This window comes from Lentinus tigrinus, assembly GCF_003813185.1.
Source record: "Lentinus tigrinus ALCF2SS1-7 unplaced genomic scaffold L226scaffold_9, whole genome shotgun sequence".
Lineage (NCBI taxonomy): Eukaryota > Fungi > Basidiomycota > Agaricomycetes > Polyporales > Polyporaceae > Lentinus > Lentinus tigrinus.
The window spans coordinates 895,231-912,389 of NW_027137918.1; the positions used below are offsets into that span (position 1 = coordinate 895,231).

General features: G+C 57.3%; 6 protein-coding genes and 1 non-coding gene across 7 annotated transcripts; 5 read left to right on the top strand and 2 right to left on the bottom strand.

Annotated features, from left to right (window-relative positions):
• Positions 1-232: 232 nt before the first annotated feature.
• Positions 233-2,281, top strand: L226DRAFT_612305 (uncharacterized protein; the record flags this gene model as incomplete). The annotated part of the gene is made up of 4 exons (XM_067686377.1): positions 233-511; positions 562-721; positions 1,134-1,378; positions 1,430-2,281. Exons 2-4 carry the CDS (start codon positions 571-573, stop codon positions 2,279-2,281), a joined length of 1,248 nt encoding a protein of 415 aa, XP_067536629.1. The 5' UTR covers positions 233-511; positions 562-570.
• A 235-nt stretch (positions 2,282-2,516) lies between these two features.
• L226DRAFT_506856 (NAD-aldehyde dehydrogenase) lies at positions 2,517-4,688 on the bottom strand. Its single transcript, XM_067678101.1, has 8 exons — positions 4,468-4,688; positions 4,279-4,404; positions 4,129-4,215; positions 3,998-4,079; positions 3,582-3,944; positions 2,964-3,529; positions 2,850-2,903; positions 2,517-2,783 (listed from the first exon to the last, which is right to left on the bottom strand). The coding sequence occupies exons 1-8, from the start codon at positions 4,672-4,674 to the stop codon at positions 2,655-2,657; spliced, it is 1,614 nt and encodes a 537-aa protein (XP_067536630.1). The 5' UTR covers positions 4,675-4,688; the 3' UTR covers positions 2,517-2,654.
• A 143-nt stretch (positions 4,689-4,831) lies between these two features.
• Positions 4,832-8,932, bottom strand: L226DRAFT_506860 (uncharacterized protein). The gene is made up of 6 exons (XM_067678102.1): positions 8,132-8,932; positions 7,819-8,077; positions 6,552-7,768; positions 5,658-6,498; positions 5,334-5,601; positions 4,832-5,279 (listed from the first exon to the last, which is right to left on the bottom strand). Exons 1-6 carry the CDS (start codon positions 8,808-8,810, stop codon positions 5,097-5,099), a joined length of 3,447 nt encoding a protein of 1,148 aa, XP_067536631.1. The 5' UTR covers positions 8,811-8,932; the 3' UTR covers positions 4,832-5,096.
• A 131-nt stretch (positions 8,933-9,063) lies between these two features.
• Positions 9,064-9,166, top strand: L226DRAFT_t92. Its single transcript has one exon. It is a non-coding gene; the product is annotated as a tRNA-Pro (tRNA).
• A 131-nt stretch (positions 9,167-9,297) lies between these two features.
• On the top strand, positions 9,298-10,865 carry L226DRAFT_545213 (WD40 repeat-like protein; the record flags this gene model as incomplete). The annotated part of the gene is made up of 7 exons (XM_067682331.1): positions 9,298-9,527; positions 9,585-9,638; positions 9,699-9,771; positions 9,823-9,929; positions 9,991-10,098; positions 10,150-10,242; positions 10,298-10,865. 7 exons carry the CDS (start codon positions 9,298-9,300, stop codon positions 10,863-10,865), a joined length of 1,233 nt encoding a protein of 410 aa, XP_067536632.1.
• Positions 10,866-11,762: 897 nt separating this feature from the next.
• On the top strand, positions 11,763-13,661 carry L226DRAFT_395923 (uncharacterized protein). The gene is made up of 2 exons (XM_067674524.1): positions 11,763-12,643; positions 12,698-13,661. The coding sequence occupies exons 1-2, from the start codon at positions 11,868-11,870 to the stop codon at positions 13,416-13,418; spliced, it is 1,497 nt and encodes a 498-aa protein (XP_067536633.1). The 5' UTR covers positions 11,763-11,867; the 3' UTR covers positions 13,419-13,661.
• A 282-nt stretch (positions 13,662-13,943) lies between these two features.
• L226DRAFT_570273 (uncharacterized protein) lies at positions 13,944-16,969 on the top strand (the record flags this gene model as incomplete). Its single annotated transcript, XM_067684418.1, has 3 exons — positions 13,944-14,087; positions 14,175-14,509; positions 15,349-16,969. 3 exons carry the CDS (start codon positions 13,944-13,946, stop codon positions 16,967-16,969), a joined length of 2,100 nt encoding a protein of 699 aa, XP_067536634.1.
• Positions 16,970-17,159: the final 190 nt, after the last annotated feature.

The window sequence follows — 17,159 nt, forward strand, 5'->3', positions numbered from 1 at the left end:
GTAACTCGACAAAAGCCATCACTTGGCGTGGTCGAGGAGAAGTACGAGGTCAAGTCTGCTCCGTCGGCGTCAGTTCGGACCCCGCCGACGCAACCGGTTAGACGCCCCGTGCTCCAGAAAACTCAATTGAAGTGCAGCCGCTTTACAACCTCTTATGTGTCGGTTTAATAGGTATATAAATGTACTGCAATTGTGTGCCAGAGAACTGCTGATGCACTCTATCGCGTTCTATATAGATCTGTTCACACCCGAACTATGCGCCAAGTTGCAGTGTTTTGAGATAACTGTGTTAGCATCCCCACCTCACCATCCAGCCAGTGTCTCCACCGCAACTGCCGCGAGGGCAGGAAAACCTCTCTTTGTCTATTCGGATATTGCTGGATCTTTATGGGCAAATCGGTTCGACTTGCATCGCACAGCAGGGGAGCTGCGGTCCGCGGTATCCACCGAATGCTTGCAGGGCCTCCTCCCTTCGGGGATCAGTTCAGCGCAACTGAACATATACTATGTGGTACGCCATTACATTTTATTATTTTATTGCCCTAACAGAACGTTCTTCAGAGGGACGGAATGGCGTACGAACCCGAGGACACGTTCAGGTTGCGCCTGCGCGACCGTATCGACATATGTCATCCCCGGAGGATTGGCACCACTACAGAGCTGTCTGAAGTTGTAGGAGAGATGCATCGAGGCCATATTTACTTGATTATTGGGCTTCCCGGTGAGTATCATTACTGTCTCGCTCCGTGACGCTGTGTGTAATGTGTTGAAAGACCGGCCACTTGTGACCGTGCCCACGGAGAAAGTGGTCAAAAATGTCGCGACGACGACCGATCCCGTCGATCGCTTGACGAATGGTGAACAGACCAAGTCTGTGGACTTGGCCACTGGCTTTCAGAATGCCGATGCTTGCAGCAGGGATCGGTCATTCGGTCTGTCCTCTGCGATGCAACCATCGGAAGTGAGCCCTGCGTCGGGCTCGAGCCACTGTCGTACCGACCACCTTGAGCTGCTCAGCCCGTCTTTTGCCTACTTCCTAAGCCTCAGCTATGGCGCGTCGCATCACGAGGACGAGGCATTCATAGCGCGTGCTTCTCGGTTCGTAGGGGACAGGCTCATCAACGTGTCTACAGATCTACGGGACGTGAAGGCTTTTGGGCTAGCATTCACAGAACTACTCCAGCCTGCCCGAGAAGACGTGTATCGCGTTGATCACAATGGCGTGATCTCGATGTACTACCGGATAGAAGATGAGGATATCAAGGTATCCGCGCCCTTCCTTGTCTTCCAACCAGACCTGGAATCGAGTCCTACTGGAGGGGATAATGCGGTTGAATCCGCCATCCGTGCATGCGATGAGACTTGGGATAAACAACATGTGCGTATGATCATACCTCCCCGCAGACGCTGTACACTGATTCCTGTGTAGAGAAAATGGGTTTATAGCGCGAACTGTTGTCCTATCTTTGTCGTCATGTTCTCGAGCTCGTCCCTCAGCGTGTATGGGTCCGCATTCACCCACAAGTGGGTATTCCAGGGGCTGACGCAAGCGTGCATCACGTTCACCAACATCATCGACCCTTCGGCCTTTGGTACATTAGCTCGCCTTCTCTGGGCCCTCCGACAATCTGTGTCGCACCTACAGGAATGGTACCGGAAGACGGTCCTGGCTTCTGTATTCCCCCAATTCTACGATCGCCTCCATCCCGCCACTACCTCCGTCCAAGATCAGACGGGGGCCATAGTCGGCTTCTGCTATTTCCGCCGAATCGAGCCGCATGACAAAGTCTTCCTCGCATTCGCCGCCAAGCGTGACCACGCGTTCGCTGTCAAGTTCACCCCACGCTATTGCGCTGAGGCACACCGCTTCCTTGCTGAGGCTAATTGCGCCCCAGACCTGGTCTACTGCGGTTCACCCTACACAGAATTTCCTGGGTACACACGCATGCAGATGGTCGTGACGGAGTTTTGTCCTGAGGGACTCATTCTCTGGGAAATCGCGCGAAAGCCGCTGCGCGACAAACTTCGAGATGCGATTGCGTTGCTGCACAGCCAAGGGATGGTGCATGGTGACTTGCGATGGCAGAACATCCTGGTGGACAGGGACGGGCATATTCGCCTCATTGACTTTGACTGGGCAGGGATAGAGGGAGTAGCGCGTTGCCCGGATGATCTCGCCGAGGACGTTCCTTGGCCCGCTGAGCCCGGTGCGCTGATCACGAAAGAGCACGACAGATATATGTTGGAGCGAGTATTCAAGCCCGAAGCCGCGTTGAGATAATGTGCCATCTGTCTGCCATCGTATGCCTTGAATGTATATATGTATACTGGCAAAGCATGATATCCAGGATAGGACTCTACGAGTCCCCATGTCTCGGTTCCCCCGGTGTGTTGATTACAGCGCTGGCGCACTCGTGTCTGGGTCAAGGATCAATGTCATATTATGAGGTGGTCGGGGAGGGGTCGCCGCCTGGACGGCTGACTCAACGGCTCATCACACAATGCATATCGAATGAGACCCGTTCGACTTAGTCTGTGGGATTGCTACCCAGCGGCTGCACAAGGATTTTGATAGGTATAGATGTGGTGCCAGAGGAACTACTATGATACAGGTGCTCTTCCGGTCCGTCCTGTCCAGATCTATCCGCACCGAGCTATGCGGTATTAGAGAACTGTACTCCTTGTGCGAGAGGCGCCTCGTCCGAGAAGTTGAGGGTGCACGCACTCCAGCGCACATACTGCTTCCACGCATCTCCACCGGATTCGCGGCCCCAGCCCGTGCTCTGACGAGAGTTCAAAGGTCATGATCAGGTCGACGACTCTACGGACGCATACAATGGACCACATACCTTGTTACCTCCGAATGCTGCGCCGATTTCAGCGCCGCTCGTGCCCACGTTGACCTATAGTGAGACAGCCCATCAGTAAGGCCTAAATTCTCTCAACGATGACGATACACTCACATTGACAATGCCTGCGTCCGAACCAGCAGGTCCGATCCACTTCCCGACGTTGCGAATGTCGCGCGTCCAGAGACTGCTGCTCAGACCCTGGGGCACGCCATTGTTCCACTCAATCGCCTGTTCGAGCTCGTCGAAAACGCCCACGGTGAGCACGGGTGCGAAGGTCTCCGTGCTCCAGACGCGGTCTTTCACGTTCACCTCCTGCGGGATTGCGATGGTCGGCATCACGAAGTTGCCGCCATTGAGCGGTGCGGGCAGGTCTTTGTAGGGTGCACCCCCGGTGAGGATCTCAGCTCCGGTCTTCAGCAGATGGTCGACGGCATCGTGGTAGATATTCACAGCTGCACGTGTGTGCAGGGGCCCAAGGAGTGTCGAGCGATCGAGCGGGTCGCCGGGGCGAACAGACTGGTAGAGCCCCTCGAGGCGCGAGAGGAATTTCTGCACAATGGAGGACTGCAGGTACAGGCGGCGTGTTGAAGTGCAGCGCTGCCCAGCGGTGCCGACCGCTCCGAAGAAGACGGCAGGCACGGCCATGTTCAGGTCCGCATCAGGCATGACGACGGCAGCTGCGACAGACTCAATATGAGCAATAGCTTGCAATATTCGGGTGAGGCATACCGTTGTTGCCTCCCAGTTCGAGGAGCACTTTGCCGAAGCGACCCTGCACAACCTTGCCAACCTCGCGACCGACTGCCTCACTACCCGTGAACGAGACCATGTCGACGTCTGAGCTTCCCACAACGGCCTCGCCGACAGCCTTTCCTCCCGTGACCAGACCCGCAGCCGCGCCAGGAACGCCGTTCTTCTCCAGCACGCTGGAGACAATCTTCGTCACCGCGATGGAGCAGAGCGGCGTGCTCGGTGCAGGCTTCCAGAGCGTCGCGTTGCCCGCGGCAAGCGATAGGGCCAAGTTCCATCCGTACACGGCTACGGGGAAGTTGAATGCTGACAGGACTGCAACAACTCCAAGAGGATTGGGCACTGTGGTGGGATGAGCTTGCAAACAATAGTGGCCTCAGAACACGCTATCGCACCTTCAAGGATACTATGACCAGGTCGTTCGGACGAGACGACTCTGCCATTCATCATCCTGGACAATCCAACGCCATAGTCCGCCTGGGCAGTTCAGATTGGGGAGGCTTGAAGGATTGTAGAGGCAACTCACGATGTCCACGAACTCCTGCACCTCACCCTCCCCTTCCGTCCGAATCTTGCCCATCTCCAACGAAATCAAGGCTCCGAGGTCATCACGCTATACACGCGCGCATTCAATCTACTTCCACCATGCGCGGAGGAGCCAGAAAGTAATACGTACCTTCGCAGAGAGCGCCTCTCGTATCTGCCTCAAAATCTCTCCCCTCTTGGGTGCAGGCACTGTCCTCAACACCTTGTACGCCTCCCGGCTGCGCTCCAGGGCACGCTCGACCTCTGCGGGCGTCGCCTGGGGTGCCGTACACGATGAGCAACGCGTTCACAGTCCTTCAACACACGACGTGTAACATACCGACTTCACGCGCGCGAGGACCTCTCCGGTCGTCGGGCAGACGCTCTCCAGTATCTCGCCAGACCCTGTCCAGTCGCCGTCGTACACACCCTCGAGCTCAGTCTCTGAGTGAATATCTAAAGCATGGAGGATGGTTGACGCCCTAGACGACAGGCCTCGAGCAAGCGGCGCACGGCGCAGCGAGGAGAGAGCACGCCTAGAGATCATGGTGGTTCAAGACCAACGGACGAGTCGACGATGCAGAGGCGCGTCGTGAGCAGATATGATCCGTCCCGAGCGCCCCCGGACAGGCGGACAGCGTCGAGGTACGCTTCCGCGATATCATGCTGCATGCACGGCCGCCCGCGCGGAACGAGACATGCATGCGTGCTACACCAATCCTCGGCAAGACGAAATATCTACATTCCAGACTCCGTACGACAGCAGTGATACCAGGTACAGTATTAGTGGGTGGCTTCAGCAGGGACCCCCAAGACAGCACAGCGATGCGATACAGATACAGTACTTAGCAGTATGACGAATAAACAAGCAAAATAGATGTGTGTGCGACAGATGCGGTCCAGATGTGGGTAAGAGAGATGCAGGAGATGAGGAGTGAGAGCATGGGGACGCGGATGAAACGCTTAGGGCTAGTCGCTAAGCTGGTAGTACGTGCGGAACATCGACTCGGTGCGGAGGGATGAGTGTGAGATGACGTCGTGGACATGGAGGAAGAGGCGAGGGAAGCGGCGCGTGAAGTACGCGAGGAAGCCCTCTGGCATGGACCCAAGCAGCCGCTTGACATTGTCGGGGAGGTCTTGGTAGTGGTGTTTCTGCCGACCCTTGTCAGTGTTCCTTCAATTGTGACAAGTATGGTAACGACACACCTTGTTCCGCAACGCACGAAGGAGATCCTGTACGGACTTCCCATCATACTTCCGGAACTTGCCCAGGTTTTCTATGAACAGCTTGTCTAGCCGCGAGTGCCAGTCTGCGCCGACGACATCATACGCGCCCTTCTCGAGCGCGAGGAGGTTCGCATCCTTCGGGTCACGACACATGATCTCGAACCGGTCGGACGCGTCCTGCAGGAACGTGAGCCGCTTGCCGGGGTTCCAGAAGTACGGGTGGAGTAAGCATGTACTCGCATCCGGTCTGCGACGCGTCCAATCAGACTCGTCATCCAGATAGATAGCCACAGCACCACACACCTGTCGTAGGCCTCTGGACTCAGCATCTTCGTGATGAGGTCTACACCCTCCGCGCCCTCCTCTCCGAACCTTTCCAAGCCTTCTAGGTTCTTCGCGTTCTTGACAATGTTGAAGTCCCTCTCGAACCGGTCTCCAAACGGATGGAGCCCGTTCGTCAGCACGTAGTAGTACAGACAGCCAAGCGCGAAGATATCGACCGATCTGGTCAACTTCGTCGGCTTGCCAGTCGGGGTACCAACAGGAGTGGACCCGTTGACACTTCCTCTCGACGACTGCGACTCGTCGCCTGAGTCGGTCAGCTTGACTTCGCCCCTGAGGATCTCGGGCGCGCGCCAGCCAACAGTGCCCGCAGCCATGGACCCATGCGCGGTTGGCATGAAACTCGTCTGGTCGTACTCGAGCTTCCTGCACAGCCCAAAGTCCGAGATGAGCATCCGGTGGCCCGCGTTCTCACCCACGCCCTTCTTGGCATATGACACGAGGATGTTCTGCGGCTTGATGTCGCGGTGAATGATCTTGAGCGCATGCAGGTGCCGCAGGCCGGCGGTGATCTGGCGCAGGGCGCGCTTTGGCTCGAACGCGACCACGATGTCCCGGAACTGGTCCGGACGCTCGATGATGTCTGCGAGCGAGGCCGGGCAGAGCTCGAGCGCGATGTAGAGGAAGTTGGCATGCGCCTCTTGGTAGTAGTACCGGATGACGTTCGGGTGGTCGTCAGACTCTTGCAATACGTTCACTTCGCGCGAGGCGAGGGTGACAAAGTCCGCGAGCATGCGCTTCACAGCCACCGCCCGTCCTTGCAGTGACCCCTTGAACACGACCGTGCCGTGTGAACCCATCCCTGTTCCGCCACGTCAGCACAAGCAAACTAATTACAGTGATGGAAACACTTACCAAGCACGGTATCAGATACCACTAATGTCGGGGTGACAGGAACAGAGGGCGTTGGGGGAGCAAGGAGAATGGTAGGGGCGGCATCCTTCGGAGCCTCAGGTATCGCTTCAGCTTCCTCGGCCTCATCCGCAGGCACAGCGATTGTGACGCCCTTATTCTTCTTGCCCCTCTTCCTCCGGACACGGATGCCCTTGCGCTTCCCGGGCGTATCACCATTATCGACATCCTTTTCCGTATCATCCCCATCCGCCGCATCCGGAAGAGACTCAAGAGCCTCCGGCGCAAAGAGCACCTTCTTCACAGGCACAGGCGAAGGCTCGGGTGGAATCTGCGCCTCCTCAGCAGGCGGCTCTGCATGCCCATTAGCCACCTTTTCTGGGGGGTCTGCAGGGTCGGACGATTCCTCGACAGGCTTCGTGGTGACGTCGCTGACTTCTGGGGGCGGTGCAGGGATGGACACCTGCACCGGGGCGGGAAGAGACGGCGTCAAAAACTTCCGGACAGACATCCACACGAGCAACACAATCGCACAGAGTGCGAAGGCCGAGAACGCCTGTGTAGACGGGCTCATTCCCAGGAGGCGGGTCGATGAACTGTCCTCTATGCGAGGTGTCTCCGAGACGTTGTTCCATGCGGGAGGAGGCCTGACGGACGCATTCCCGGCGTCCGGTGTCTGTGAATCCGGTATTCGAGGCTCCTCCTGCACTTCCACGTTGTTTGAGTTGGAATACGGGGGTGAGGGTGGGGGCATGACGGACGGTGCGCCATCGAGCAATCGGCTGAGCCGCGACTGGCTGTCCGAGCCGAGCTTGCGGACACCCGTGAGGCAGCGCACGTCAAGAGCACCGTTCTTGCACATCTCACGGAGCCGTTTGGCCTTTGCTATCCGCGCGACGCTGTCGAGATTGGCTGGGAAATCCTTGCCGTACTCGTACGTGGGGTTGAAGACCGAGCCGGGGGGAGGATCGATAGAACGCCTGTCCTCGTTCGAGTCACCAAAGACAACGAGGGGGAAGCGGTCTGGGCTCATGGCGTAGAGGGACCCAGTCTCTTCCACAAGTCCGACGTATGCGGCGTCGAGGTTCGGCAGTCGTTGATGCTTTGCTGCGGAGGTCAGGTCAACAGATGGGAGGATCTCCTGCAGGCGGGGTTGGGGTTGTACGAGAACGAATGGATTCTCGCGCTTGGGAGAGCATAGGACGTCAAGGGTCGCGACACTGGCAACCTTGTGAGCTGCCTGCGAGCACAAAGACGGACGATGACGTACATGGGATTCGAGAACTCGTGGTACCACATGAGCTCAGAGTTGGAAGTAGAGTCGGACGTCTCTGGAGCGGCGGTCTTGAACGAAATGATCTTGCCCGTGGGTAAAGACTGGATATAAGCATTATCGGCAGTCCGCTGGTATAGTGATTGGAGAACATGATCCTGGTTGTTGGGGCCATAGGTAGAGAAGGACAGTCTCTGGACATGGGGTTTACTGCCAGAGGACGAGGTCGGGCGGGTATGGATGGCGAGGTGGTAGTCTGAATATTATTAGCCTTCTAGACCTTTCACACCAACGTGGAAGGTACGCTTACCTGTACGCCCTATGAACACCTCCTTTGGCTTCTGTTTGGGAGGCTTGGAGCCTTCGAGCTCGTCCAAATCAATGTCTTGTGACGTCTCGGTGAGGTCCTCGAACGGCTGCCAGGGACATGTAGGATCCACGGTAGCCTTGATTCTCCCCGTCTCCAGTTCGATCAACAACAATGAGCTCTCCTTCTTCCCTACGAAGAGACGTCTGTCCTCGTCTCCCGCGAAGCTGAATGGAGACATGTCGACGAGCTGAGACATAGTGAAGGGAAGGCGTTGCAGGGGGCTGTCTGGGGAAGACATGACATAGATGTCTCCCGACTGCGGCTCGATGACATAGATCTCCCGACTAGCATCGTCTTCGTCGGTGAGATCTGGGTCGACGTCGGGGTGTTCTGTGCGCACGAGAGGACCGAACGCAGCCGGGGCAGTGCCGGCGGACGCCATGGACCACAGCGACGCTCCCGACGTACGGTTCAGCGCATGCAGCTTACCGTCGACGGACGCAACAAGGACGATGTCCAACAGCTCCAGCTCCTCGTTCCCTCCGTACGTCCGACTATCCCGCACAACGTTGACATGAGTAGAGACATCCTGCCCAGCGCCAGACCTAACCGAGAGGACCTCAGCGAGACATAGCCTAGCGGTGACGAGGAGAGCAGAGAGAGCAGAGAACGGTTTCATTCCATGCGAGTGAACGACGGATGGCTCGATGAGAGCAACAAGGCGGCGGCGGTGTAGACAACGGTGAGCTGAAGAAGATGGAGGCAAGGTAGAGGCAAGGTACAGTGATAGAAGTGCTGCGCTAGGCCAATGGTTGTTACTAGTCCCGAGTAAGTCTCAACATAGGGATAAAAGTAACAACACCCAGTAATGATGGTTACTTACTTTTGAACGTGAAAGGTTATCAGTTATTATTTCAAACACACGACACCACGGCCCAATGGTCTAGTAGTATGATACGTGCTTCGGGTGGTTTACCCGGTACATTGAGTACCTGAGAGTGCACGGGGTCCCGGGTTCAATTCCCGGTTGGGCCCTTTTTCCTCAGCCGGCCTACAAGGACCCTTAACACCCTGATCGGGTACCTGGTGGTCCGCATCCCCGATTTTGACATTCCTCTTGGTCTTGCTCAAACAGTCAAGCTAATCACTTCACCAGTCCCACTGCGATGCCTGACATACCTGTCGGCGCGCAGATATTCGACCTTGCTTTTCATCCAGAACGGCCTCTTGTGTTCGGCGGGCTTCTGACAGGAACAGTGAAGGCTTTCACGTATGACGAACAAGGCAACTACGAGGAGAAGTTCTCCGTCCGGCCGTCCAAACGGTCATGTAGGACTCTCGCCGTGAGCGCAGACGGCTCGCAGTTGTGGGCTGCGGGGAAAGGGAAGGCTATCCAGTACGTCCGCACCATATTCAGAGGAACTTCTTCGTTCATTCAATATGAATATGACAGCACTATAGATGTTGGGACGGGGGAGGTAGTCGAGACCCGCGCCGCGGCACATGAGTGAGTCCGCTTGTCTCGTCTTTCGCGCGCAGTTTCGCCGACCTGGACAGTGGCTGCAAGTGTTCCGATAAACCGCATGAAGCGAGTGCTGCCGCATCTATTGGCGTCGGGGGATGATGATGGAGTTATCAAGGTGCGTCGAACTTAGTCCGGATATAATTCGCGTCCTTAGCCTGTGTCGTAGCTCTGGGATCCCCGAAAACAGGATGCCGTGCGCAAGTACACCCATCACTTTGACTTCATCTCGGATTTTCTGTGGTTAGACGACAAAAAGCAATTAGTTGCGACCAGGTGCGTGTGCTACATCCCCTTCCGTCCTCTCTACCCGGAAGGCGAGCTAACATGGCCCTAGTGGAGACGGTACTTTGTCCGTAATGGACGTCCGTTCCAAAAAGATGGAGCCCGTCGCTCAGTCAGAGGACCAAGAAGACGAGTTGCTGTCAATATTGGCCATTAAGGGGTACGTTCTATGCCCTCTTCTCGTCCTTAGCATACTCAAATGCCGTCATAGCGGCCAGAAAATTGTCGTCGGTACGCAGGTCGGCATATTGTCAATATTTAATCGTAAGAGCGGTTGGGGTGACTGCGTGGACCGTCTACCAGGGTAAGGACCCTATGCCTTGCTTTCTCCATACTCTCACACTTCGCGGTGTTGTTAGCCACCCTGCATCCATCGACGTGCTTTGCGCCATACCGTCGCGGTATCCGAACTCGCAGTCGACAATCCTCACTGGCTCGTCTGACGGAATCCTGCGCGCCGTCCAGCTCTTCCCAACCAAGCTCCTCGGAGTCGTCGCAGACCATGGCGACTTCCCGATCGAGCGCATAGCAGTCGACATGAACGGAGAAGGACGCTGGGTCGGCAGCGTCGGGCACGAAGAAGTCCTCAAGCTAACTGACCTCCAGGAGGTTTTTGAGGATGAAGAGGATGAAAACAGTGAGCAAGACGGTTCTGGTGACGATAGCGAGGCGGAGGGTGGAGGCGATGGTTCCGACAGCGATGCTGAGAAAACAGAACAGACCGCGGGGCCGGTAGCGTCTGCGGACGTACCTCCTGGCAACGAGTCGGAGGACGATGGAGGCGAAGGGAAGGACGGATCGAGCGATGAGGAGCCTGAGCCTGAGCCCAGGAAACGAAAACGCAAGAAGGAGAAGGATCCTCTGCAGCGGCGCAAGAAGGGAAGGAACGAGGTCGAAGCCGAGCCTGCTTTCTTTGCGGATCTTTGAGTGGTTATCCTGTTGATGATCGCATGGTATATGTATATATGTTTATCTCATCGACGCGCATCTGCATCAATATTGCTGGTTGTTTACAGGTTGCCTTGGCCAGGTTCGCGTGCTGCTGTTGTCCTCGCTCAGCTCATGTTAGGGGTACTTAGGGAACCGATCTGTGGCCGGCATGGCCCGGCAATGCGTCGTCATCGTCTCAACCCAGTATATATAACGAGTGGGTGTCGACGCTCTTGCACTCTCGAGTCTCTACCACCACCCCAGAACCGCAGAACCGACTGCTCCTCTCACCATGAGACCTGTCCATCGGCCACGACGAGGTGCGTATACATCTTTTCAAAAATCTTTGCCTACTTTGTTTGGTCGTTCAATGCGGTGGAAACTGAACTGCACACCTGATGCCAGGAGTTGGTGTATCTATCCCCCGGAACGCGCTAGCCAACTGAATGACGCATAGCCTCCTAGAGCGCGCCGCGCGGTTCCTGAAAGTCAATCCACGCGCAGTCGTGCTTGGCAGCTTGCTTGGCAGAGTTGTTGACTATCGCGTCTGCATATCTCTCGGGCTCTCTCCGAGTCCTTGCTACAAATATCTATGCTGCGTCCGTGCACCTTGTTCAGCGTGTACCGGCATCCACATTCCGAGACCTTCCGAAAGCTCGCGTGAGTTGGTGGAGGAGCACAGCTTGAGCTTCGTCGGGCTTTCGAAGGCATTCGATCGTCCATCGACGGATCACAGATCGTGGACTGCATATTATCCGAACGCTCGCTCAGCGCTTGCGATGGAGTAATAATAATCACGACTCCTTGCGCCGAGCTTGCTCTCGATACCCATCATATACCCCGCCATTCCGGTCATTCCTCTCCTGTCCTTCTCTGTGCTCGTAGCAAGCCTATCTCACACGACCACAAGCAAGTCGACTTATAACCTCCATTTCAGTCTCCTTTCCTCCTTTCTGCTTCTCCTTCTGAACGCCCACCATCCTCTCACATCTCCTGCCCATGGCCACTGGTTCAAGTCGCTCGCGCGTCACTCGCCTTGAACTGACCGCAGACCAACTCCTTGGCTCAGATCTGACACGCGCACGACCTTACAAACCCGGGAAAAGCGCATCGAGAGTGATTACTGTCGAGCAGCTCCTCGGGACGAGTTTGACGATCGCCGGACCATCTGCACGCTCTCAGCCATCGCGTACGCCTGCCCGACCCACCCCTCCTCGTCCAGCCCCACGAGCACCCTCGCCACGACAGGCTGCTGCACCGATTCGGGCCCGGGTAACGGCAGATGAAGTCTTAAGAACTGGGGTGCCGCTGCGCACTCTCCAGGCGGCCAAGGCGCGGAGTCGAGCGATAACGCTCAGCACGGAAAGCCTGCGTGCGTCAAGTAGCGCGAATGGCCCTCGGCCACGCTCGTCGAGTCGCAGGGGCGTTCCACATGTAATCTCGGCCGAAGAGCTCGCTGGTCCCGGCCTAGCTTCCAGTTCGAGTAGCGGGAGGAGTGCCGGGGGAAGCACCATATCTGTGAGTCCCTCAGTGAGTCCCGCTTCCGGCTTGCGCCCGGGCTCGCATGGCATCCGTGGTGGGCGTCCAGTCACAGCTGGGGCTTCGAGTGGTGGGAGCAGTGCCGTCAGCCCAACTCCGGATGCTAGTTCGTCGACCACCGCTAGGGGTCGAGGTCCCCGGTCGGGACAGGTGCAGCGGAGTAATAGTCAAGGATCCACCCGCACGCTACCTATGTACACCAAGGAACCGGGGGAATCCGAAGTGGTGATTGGCCGGTGAGTTCTGAACATAGGCGGACATGTCGTGTGCAACCTCTGACCGTTTCTCAGCGGCGCCGAGGAGCTAGAGGATGAGATTACTATCACAGTGATGACCCCAGTGGACGAAGGCTCCCCCAGCCTCGCCCACGGTCTCCCTCTTGCAGCAAGCCCGTCATCTCCCGTCCTGAGGGAGACGGAGAGTTCGGACTTCGGTCGGCACCTCCGTCCGTTGGATGCGATATCACCGATTCCCATACCGGCCTCAACGCTGCGCACATTGAGCGTCCCTATGCCGGAGCCCGACGAGGTTCCCTCTTACGAGGCTGCGATGACGATGACCACACCGGACCTACTCGCAACGGCGGCCAGCATCCCCCTTCCCGCTTCCCCCGCTGTGTCTCCTGTGCGCTCCCCCGCACTCAACATACCTGGGAGGTCCGGTGCAGTGAATCCGTCCACCCCCTTCAGCGCTGGCAGCGCTCAAGGATCGTCCAATCCTCCCAGCCCTATTTCGGAGGGTGCAGAGTCGCCACGCAGGCGGTTCCAGTTCATCTCCTTGTTCCACAGCCATGGTGCTAGTGCGAATCGCTCCCGCATACGCGGCGCTTCGGTGTCTGGACTTCCATCCATGCCCACTACCATTGGACGTGTGCCCTCCCCATCACCTCCCTCGCCGCGTCCTTTCCATCGGTCGTCGCACTCTGCGTCGGCGTCGATGCTTGACCTACTCTCGCGATCGTGGTCGGACAACCCGATGGCCCGGTCCCGTTCTGAACGCGATGACGCGTAATCTCAATATGCGTAGCATAACATTCTAAGCACCCCCTTTTCCCCGCTCAGACTGCTGTATTATACCATCGTCTATGCCCCTCCAGCTCCCGAGTCCCTCTATCTTGTTCTGTACTATACCCACGATGACGGCGTGCATCGGACATTACCTTCGCTCTTTTGTATCGTGCCATATAGCTTTTTGTCTTGGCAAACTCTAGTTGAACTCTACGTCGTTGCTTGACGGAATCTGAAGATAGTTGCGCAGTAACCCCAATTGTCTTGGACCACTCGAGACAAGAAATCCAGCACAGGACGCGCCAGGGGCATGACTGAAATAGGATGTGTCACCACCCAGCCTGACAGCGCTCGTGCGTACTGCCTGGTCTTGCATCTTTCCTTCCTTCCCGCAATCCCCGCTTTCCCTTCTTCCCCTTTCTTCCACCCAATCTACTGCTTTGACTGCCTTTACGCGACTTGCTCGTCTGTAACGTTCCGCACACCCTCTCAACGCTCGCCGCCGTCCGCTTCACTGCTGGTCACGGCCATGTACAGCATCCATGTCCTCATCGCACTCGTGACATCGTCATGCATGGGTACGGCTCTCGCTGCACCATCTCTCCTACTCCCAAGAGCGAGCGATGGAGACTCAGGCGGCTCAGGTCCCATGAGCATACAGCCGCAAATATGGGTGCGTATATGCGGCATACAGCCTGCTCCCCAGGCTGTATTCAAGCCCGTGGCGTCATCTCTGATTGCTCGCGTACGCGCCTTCTAGATCCCGCTTGTGGTAATCGCAGCACTCTTCATCATCGGGACCATCGTCGCATGCAGTGGCCGCAGGCTCCGGAGGAGCGCGTTGCTCAGCTGGGGTAACGGAGCGGCGCAGGCGGCGGGCGTGACGACGGGGACGACGCCTGCCAGTGGTGCTCGCGAGATAACGGCAGACCAGCTCGTGGGCTCCCAGCGCGGGAACAGCACCACCGCGAACAACTCGGGCACGAACAGGTCCAGGAGGCCTAGACGGACAAGGCGTACACCAAGCCAGATCTCTACGCACTCGTTGCCGGCATACATGAAGGAGCCCGGAGAGCAGGAGATTGTCATCGTTAGGTGAGCATCGCACTACTTGTTTCATTGTGTCCTCTTTCGTGACATTTGAGCTCGTATACTGCCCCGCCCGTCGCAAAATCCTTTCTACCTTACTCCAGGGATGACTTGGGGTGGCTATATGCGCCATCTAGGTGCATATAGCTATCTTCACGAGTCTCTCAGTGAAGTACTGTCTAGGGGAGAATGAGCGATCTAGTGTCCTTGCCAAATCCGAGCTTCTCCGGTCTGGCGAGGCTGTCCAGGGTGCCTTGCAGTATTGATGCCGAACGTTATCTGCAAGCACTCTAGCAGACAATGCGGGAACTATTGCGAGCGTTCCGACAGAAGTGGCGTTTTGCCGCTTATATCCGGATCTTGTTATGACAAGCTGGCAGGCTGCCGTGCCTTTAAGTACCGTAATGAGCGCAGAGTGTCTGCAGAGCAGCTGTGGCATATGCCCTAAATATCTGTGAAATGTCGTGATAATGGACAGAATGTGCGTGAGGGGGGGACCAGGTCAAGGAAGTCTCTACGCGTGCCTACATCAGAAGTGTTGTCAGCCGAGCTTCCGAGGGGGACTGCCAATTACAAGCAGTTCAGAGGACAAGCCGGGGACGTTATCGCGACCGCAGTGGCACGCTTCACTCGAACTTCCCTTCCTGCCCTGGCGGGCGTAGCGTCTTTGACTCTTGTGACCGGATCTCGTGATATGACAGATGCAGACAACTCTGCGGTCTGGTAGAGGTGTACCTTCGTGGAGGCTTTGAGTTGCTTGCTTGTATTCTCGAGCGCTTTTACTCTGATCTTGCTCACGACACCCCCTCGCCGCTCTTCGAATGGTTGCTGACATCATGATCCAGGGGTGCGGACGGGATGGAGGACGACATTCCCATCACAGTGGAGATGCCTCCGGTGGACGAGCATGGCGCCGATACGCCGGATGGATCGCTCGACCTAACTCATCCGCCGACGATGTACGCGCCTGTGCCGCCCACATCCAACGATGTGCCTCTACTTCATGGCGGTGACCTGGACTCGCGACAGCATCTGAGTCCTGACCACCCTGGCATGGCCACTCGGGCAAGCTTCGACAGTGCGATCAGCTCGGCGGAGGACAGCTCTCAACACTATCTTGATGATGCGCCTCCATACGAGACAGTCATACTGAATGACGAACCCGCCAATGCGATGCCCCCTTCCTATCCGCCCGCTACCGCAGCACCTGCCACAGCATCTCCTACTGAGCGATCTGGTTCGACGCGCCGTCGTTCAGTGTTCGCATCCATTTTCAATCCTCGTCATTCCCGTGGCCCGTCCGCGACGAGCCCTCCTCCCGCAGCCTCACCAGAGCCTCGCAGCAGCAGCGGACACACCCGCGAGGGATCTGGCCCGTCCGTCATGTCTGTCCAGGCTCCAGAACAGCGTCGTAGTCGCATGATTCGCCACCAGCCTTCGCACTCCGGATCTGGCTCGATGTTCAGCCTTCTGTCTCGCACGAGGTCGAACGGAAACCTGAGCGGCGCGGAGGCGTTGACGTCGCCGTCGATGCTCAGTCTGCACTCCATCTCGTCGCCCCTCACCCACACGCTCGTGAAGACGGAGCTAACGTACCCTAAAGGTGGCCCGACTCCCGACCAGCTCCGCCTCATCGCCAGTCGGGAGAGTTTCATGCGCTTCGGAAAGCCGTATGGTGCGGATGCCATTGCGTATGCTGCGTCGTCGTCCAGGATCGATCTGGAGCCTCCCCCGGGCTTCGAGGAGGTTGCTGGACCCAGTGGCAGTGGTGCCGGTCCGTCTGGATCTTCTTCACCGCCACCCGGGAGGGACAGTCCAAACTCTGGCTCTTCCCATGGAGACGGAGACGAGGATGGTCATGCCAGCGGAGCAGCAGCCAGTTCATCAAGAGACGCTGAGCAGGAGGAGCCCGTCGCAGAGCCTCACGTACTTACGGATGTCGAGGAGGTGGACAGCCCAGTGACTGCGGCTCCGAATGCTGTACTCGTTCCTGAGCCAGCGTCGCCTTCGTCCCCTGGTCCGGTAGAGAGTATCCCTGCTACTAGCCCGACGTCGACTGCTCCGCCTCCAGCTGTCAGCTCATCCGAATACGTAGAGCCCTCCAACACTGCACCTCCGTCTTCTTCTCCGCCTGTACAACCAGCACCCTCTGCAAGCGACTCCCTTTCAGCCCAGCCTTCAGCGCCTCAGACGACGTCCAATGCACCGCCCTCAGCGTTCAAGGCCGCATTTGCTGCCACACCTACCGCAGGCTCGTTCCCCGCTCGCGCCACGTCTCGCGCCAGCTCATACATGTCTTATGCAACTGCCGAAGAGTCGCTGCACACCCCGTCGGCGTACGATTCGCAGTTCGACCTGAGCGGACGCGAAGACGCTTACGAGAGCGCGGCAGAGACTGCACCTCCGACGCCACGAATCACTCCACGACACACGCACGAAGAAACAGATACGACCATACACGGCTAAACGGCGAACGATGAGTTTATCGCACGCACGTTTTGACGTGTCTGTTATGTCCTCTCGCGCGGTCGACGAGTAGTCGTTGGCCCTCGGGGAACAGTTCACGGACTTACGCCTTTGTATCTTTCCCCGCCTCTTGCTTCATATCTCGCTTGCGCCTGACGTGTTAACCTCTGATGAGGTTGCATCTCTATTC

What these genes read in the sequence shown, in the direction of transcription:
- L226DRAFT_506856 (XM_067678101.1), bottom strand. Translation starts at nt 4,674, where the DNA reads ATGATCTCTAGGCGTGCTCTCTCCTCGCTGCGCCGTGCGCCGCTTGCT. An exon ending in GAGAGGCGCTCTCTGCGAAG is followed by an intron (nt 4,216 to 4,278) that starts GTACGTATTACT and finishes GCGCGTGTATAG; the next exon opens with CGTGATGACCTCGGAGCCTT. An exon ending in TGGTCATAGTATCCTTGAAG is followed by an intron (nt 3,945 to 3,997) that starts GTGCGATAGCGT and finishes ATCCCACCACAG; the next exon opens with TGCCCAATCCTCTTGGAGTT.
- L226DRAFT_506860 (XM_067678102.1), bottom strand. Translation starts at nt 8,810, where the DNA reads ATGAAACCGTTCTCTGCTCTCTCTGCTCTCCTCGTCACCGCTAGGCTA. An exon ending in CACGAGTTCTCGAATCCCAT is followed by an intron (nt 7,769 to 7,818) that starts GTACGTCATCGT and finishes CAAGGTTGCCAG; the next exon opens with TGTCGCGACCCTTGACGTCC. An exon ending in GGTATCTGATACCGTGCTTG is followed by an intron (nt 6,499 to 6,551) that starts GTAAGTGTTTCC and finishes GTGGCGGAACAG; the next exon opens with GGATGGGTTCACACGGCACG.
- L226DRAFT_395923 (XM_067674524.1), top strand. Translation starts at nt 11,868, where the DNA reads ATGGCCACTGGTTCAAGTCGCTCGCGCGTCACTCGCCTTGAACTGACC. An exon ending in TCCGAAGTGGTGATTGGCCG is followed by an intron (nt 12,644 to 12,697) that starts GTGAGTTCTGAA and finishes ACCGTTTCTCAG; the next exon opens with CGGCGCCGAGGAGCTAGAGG.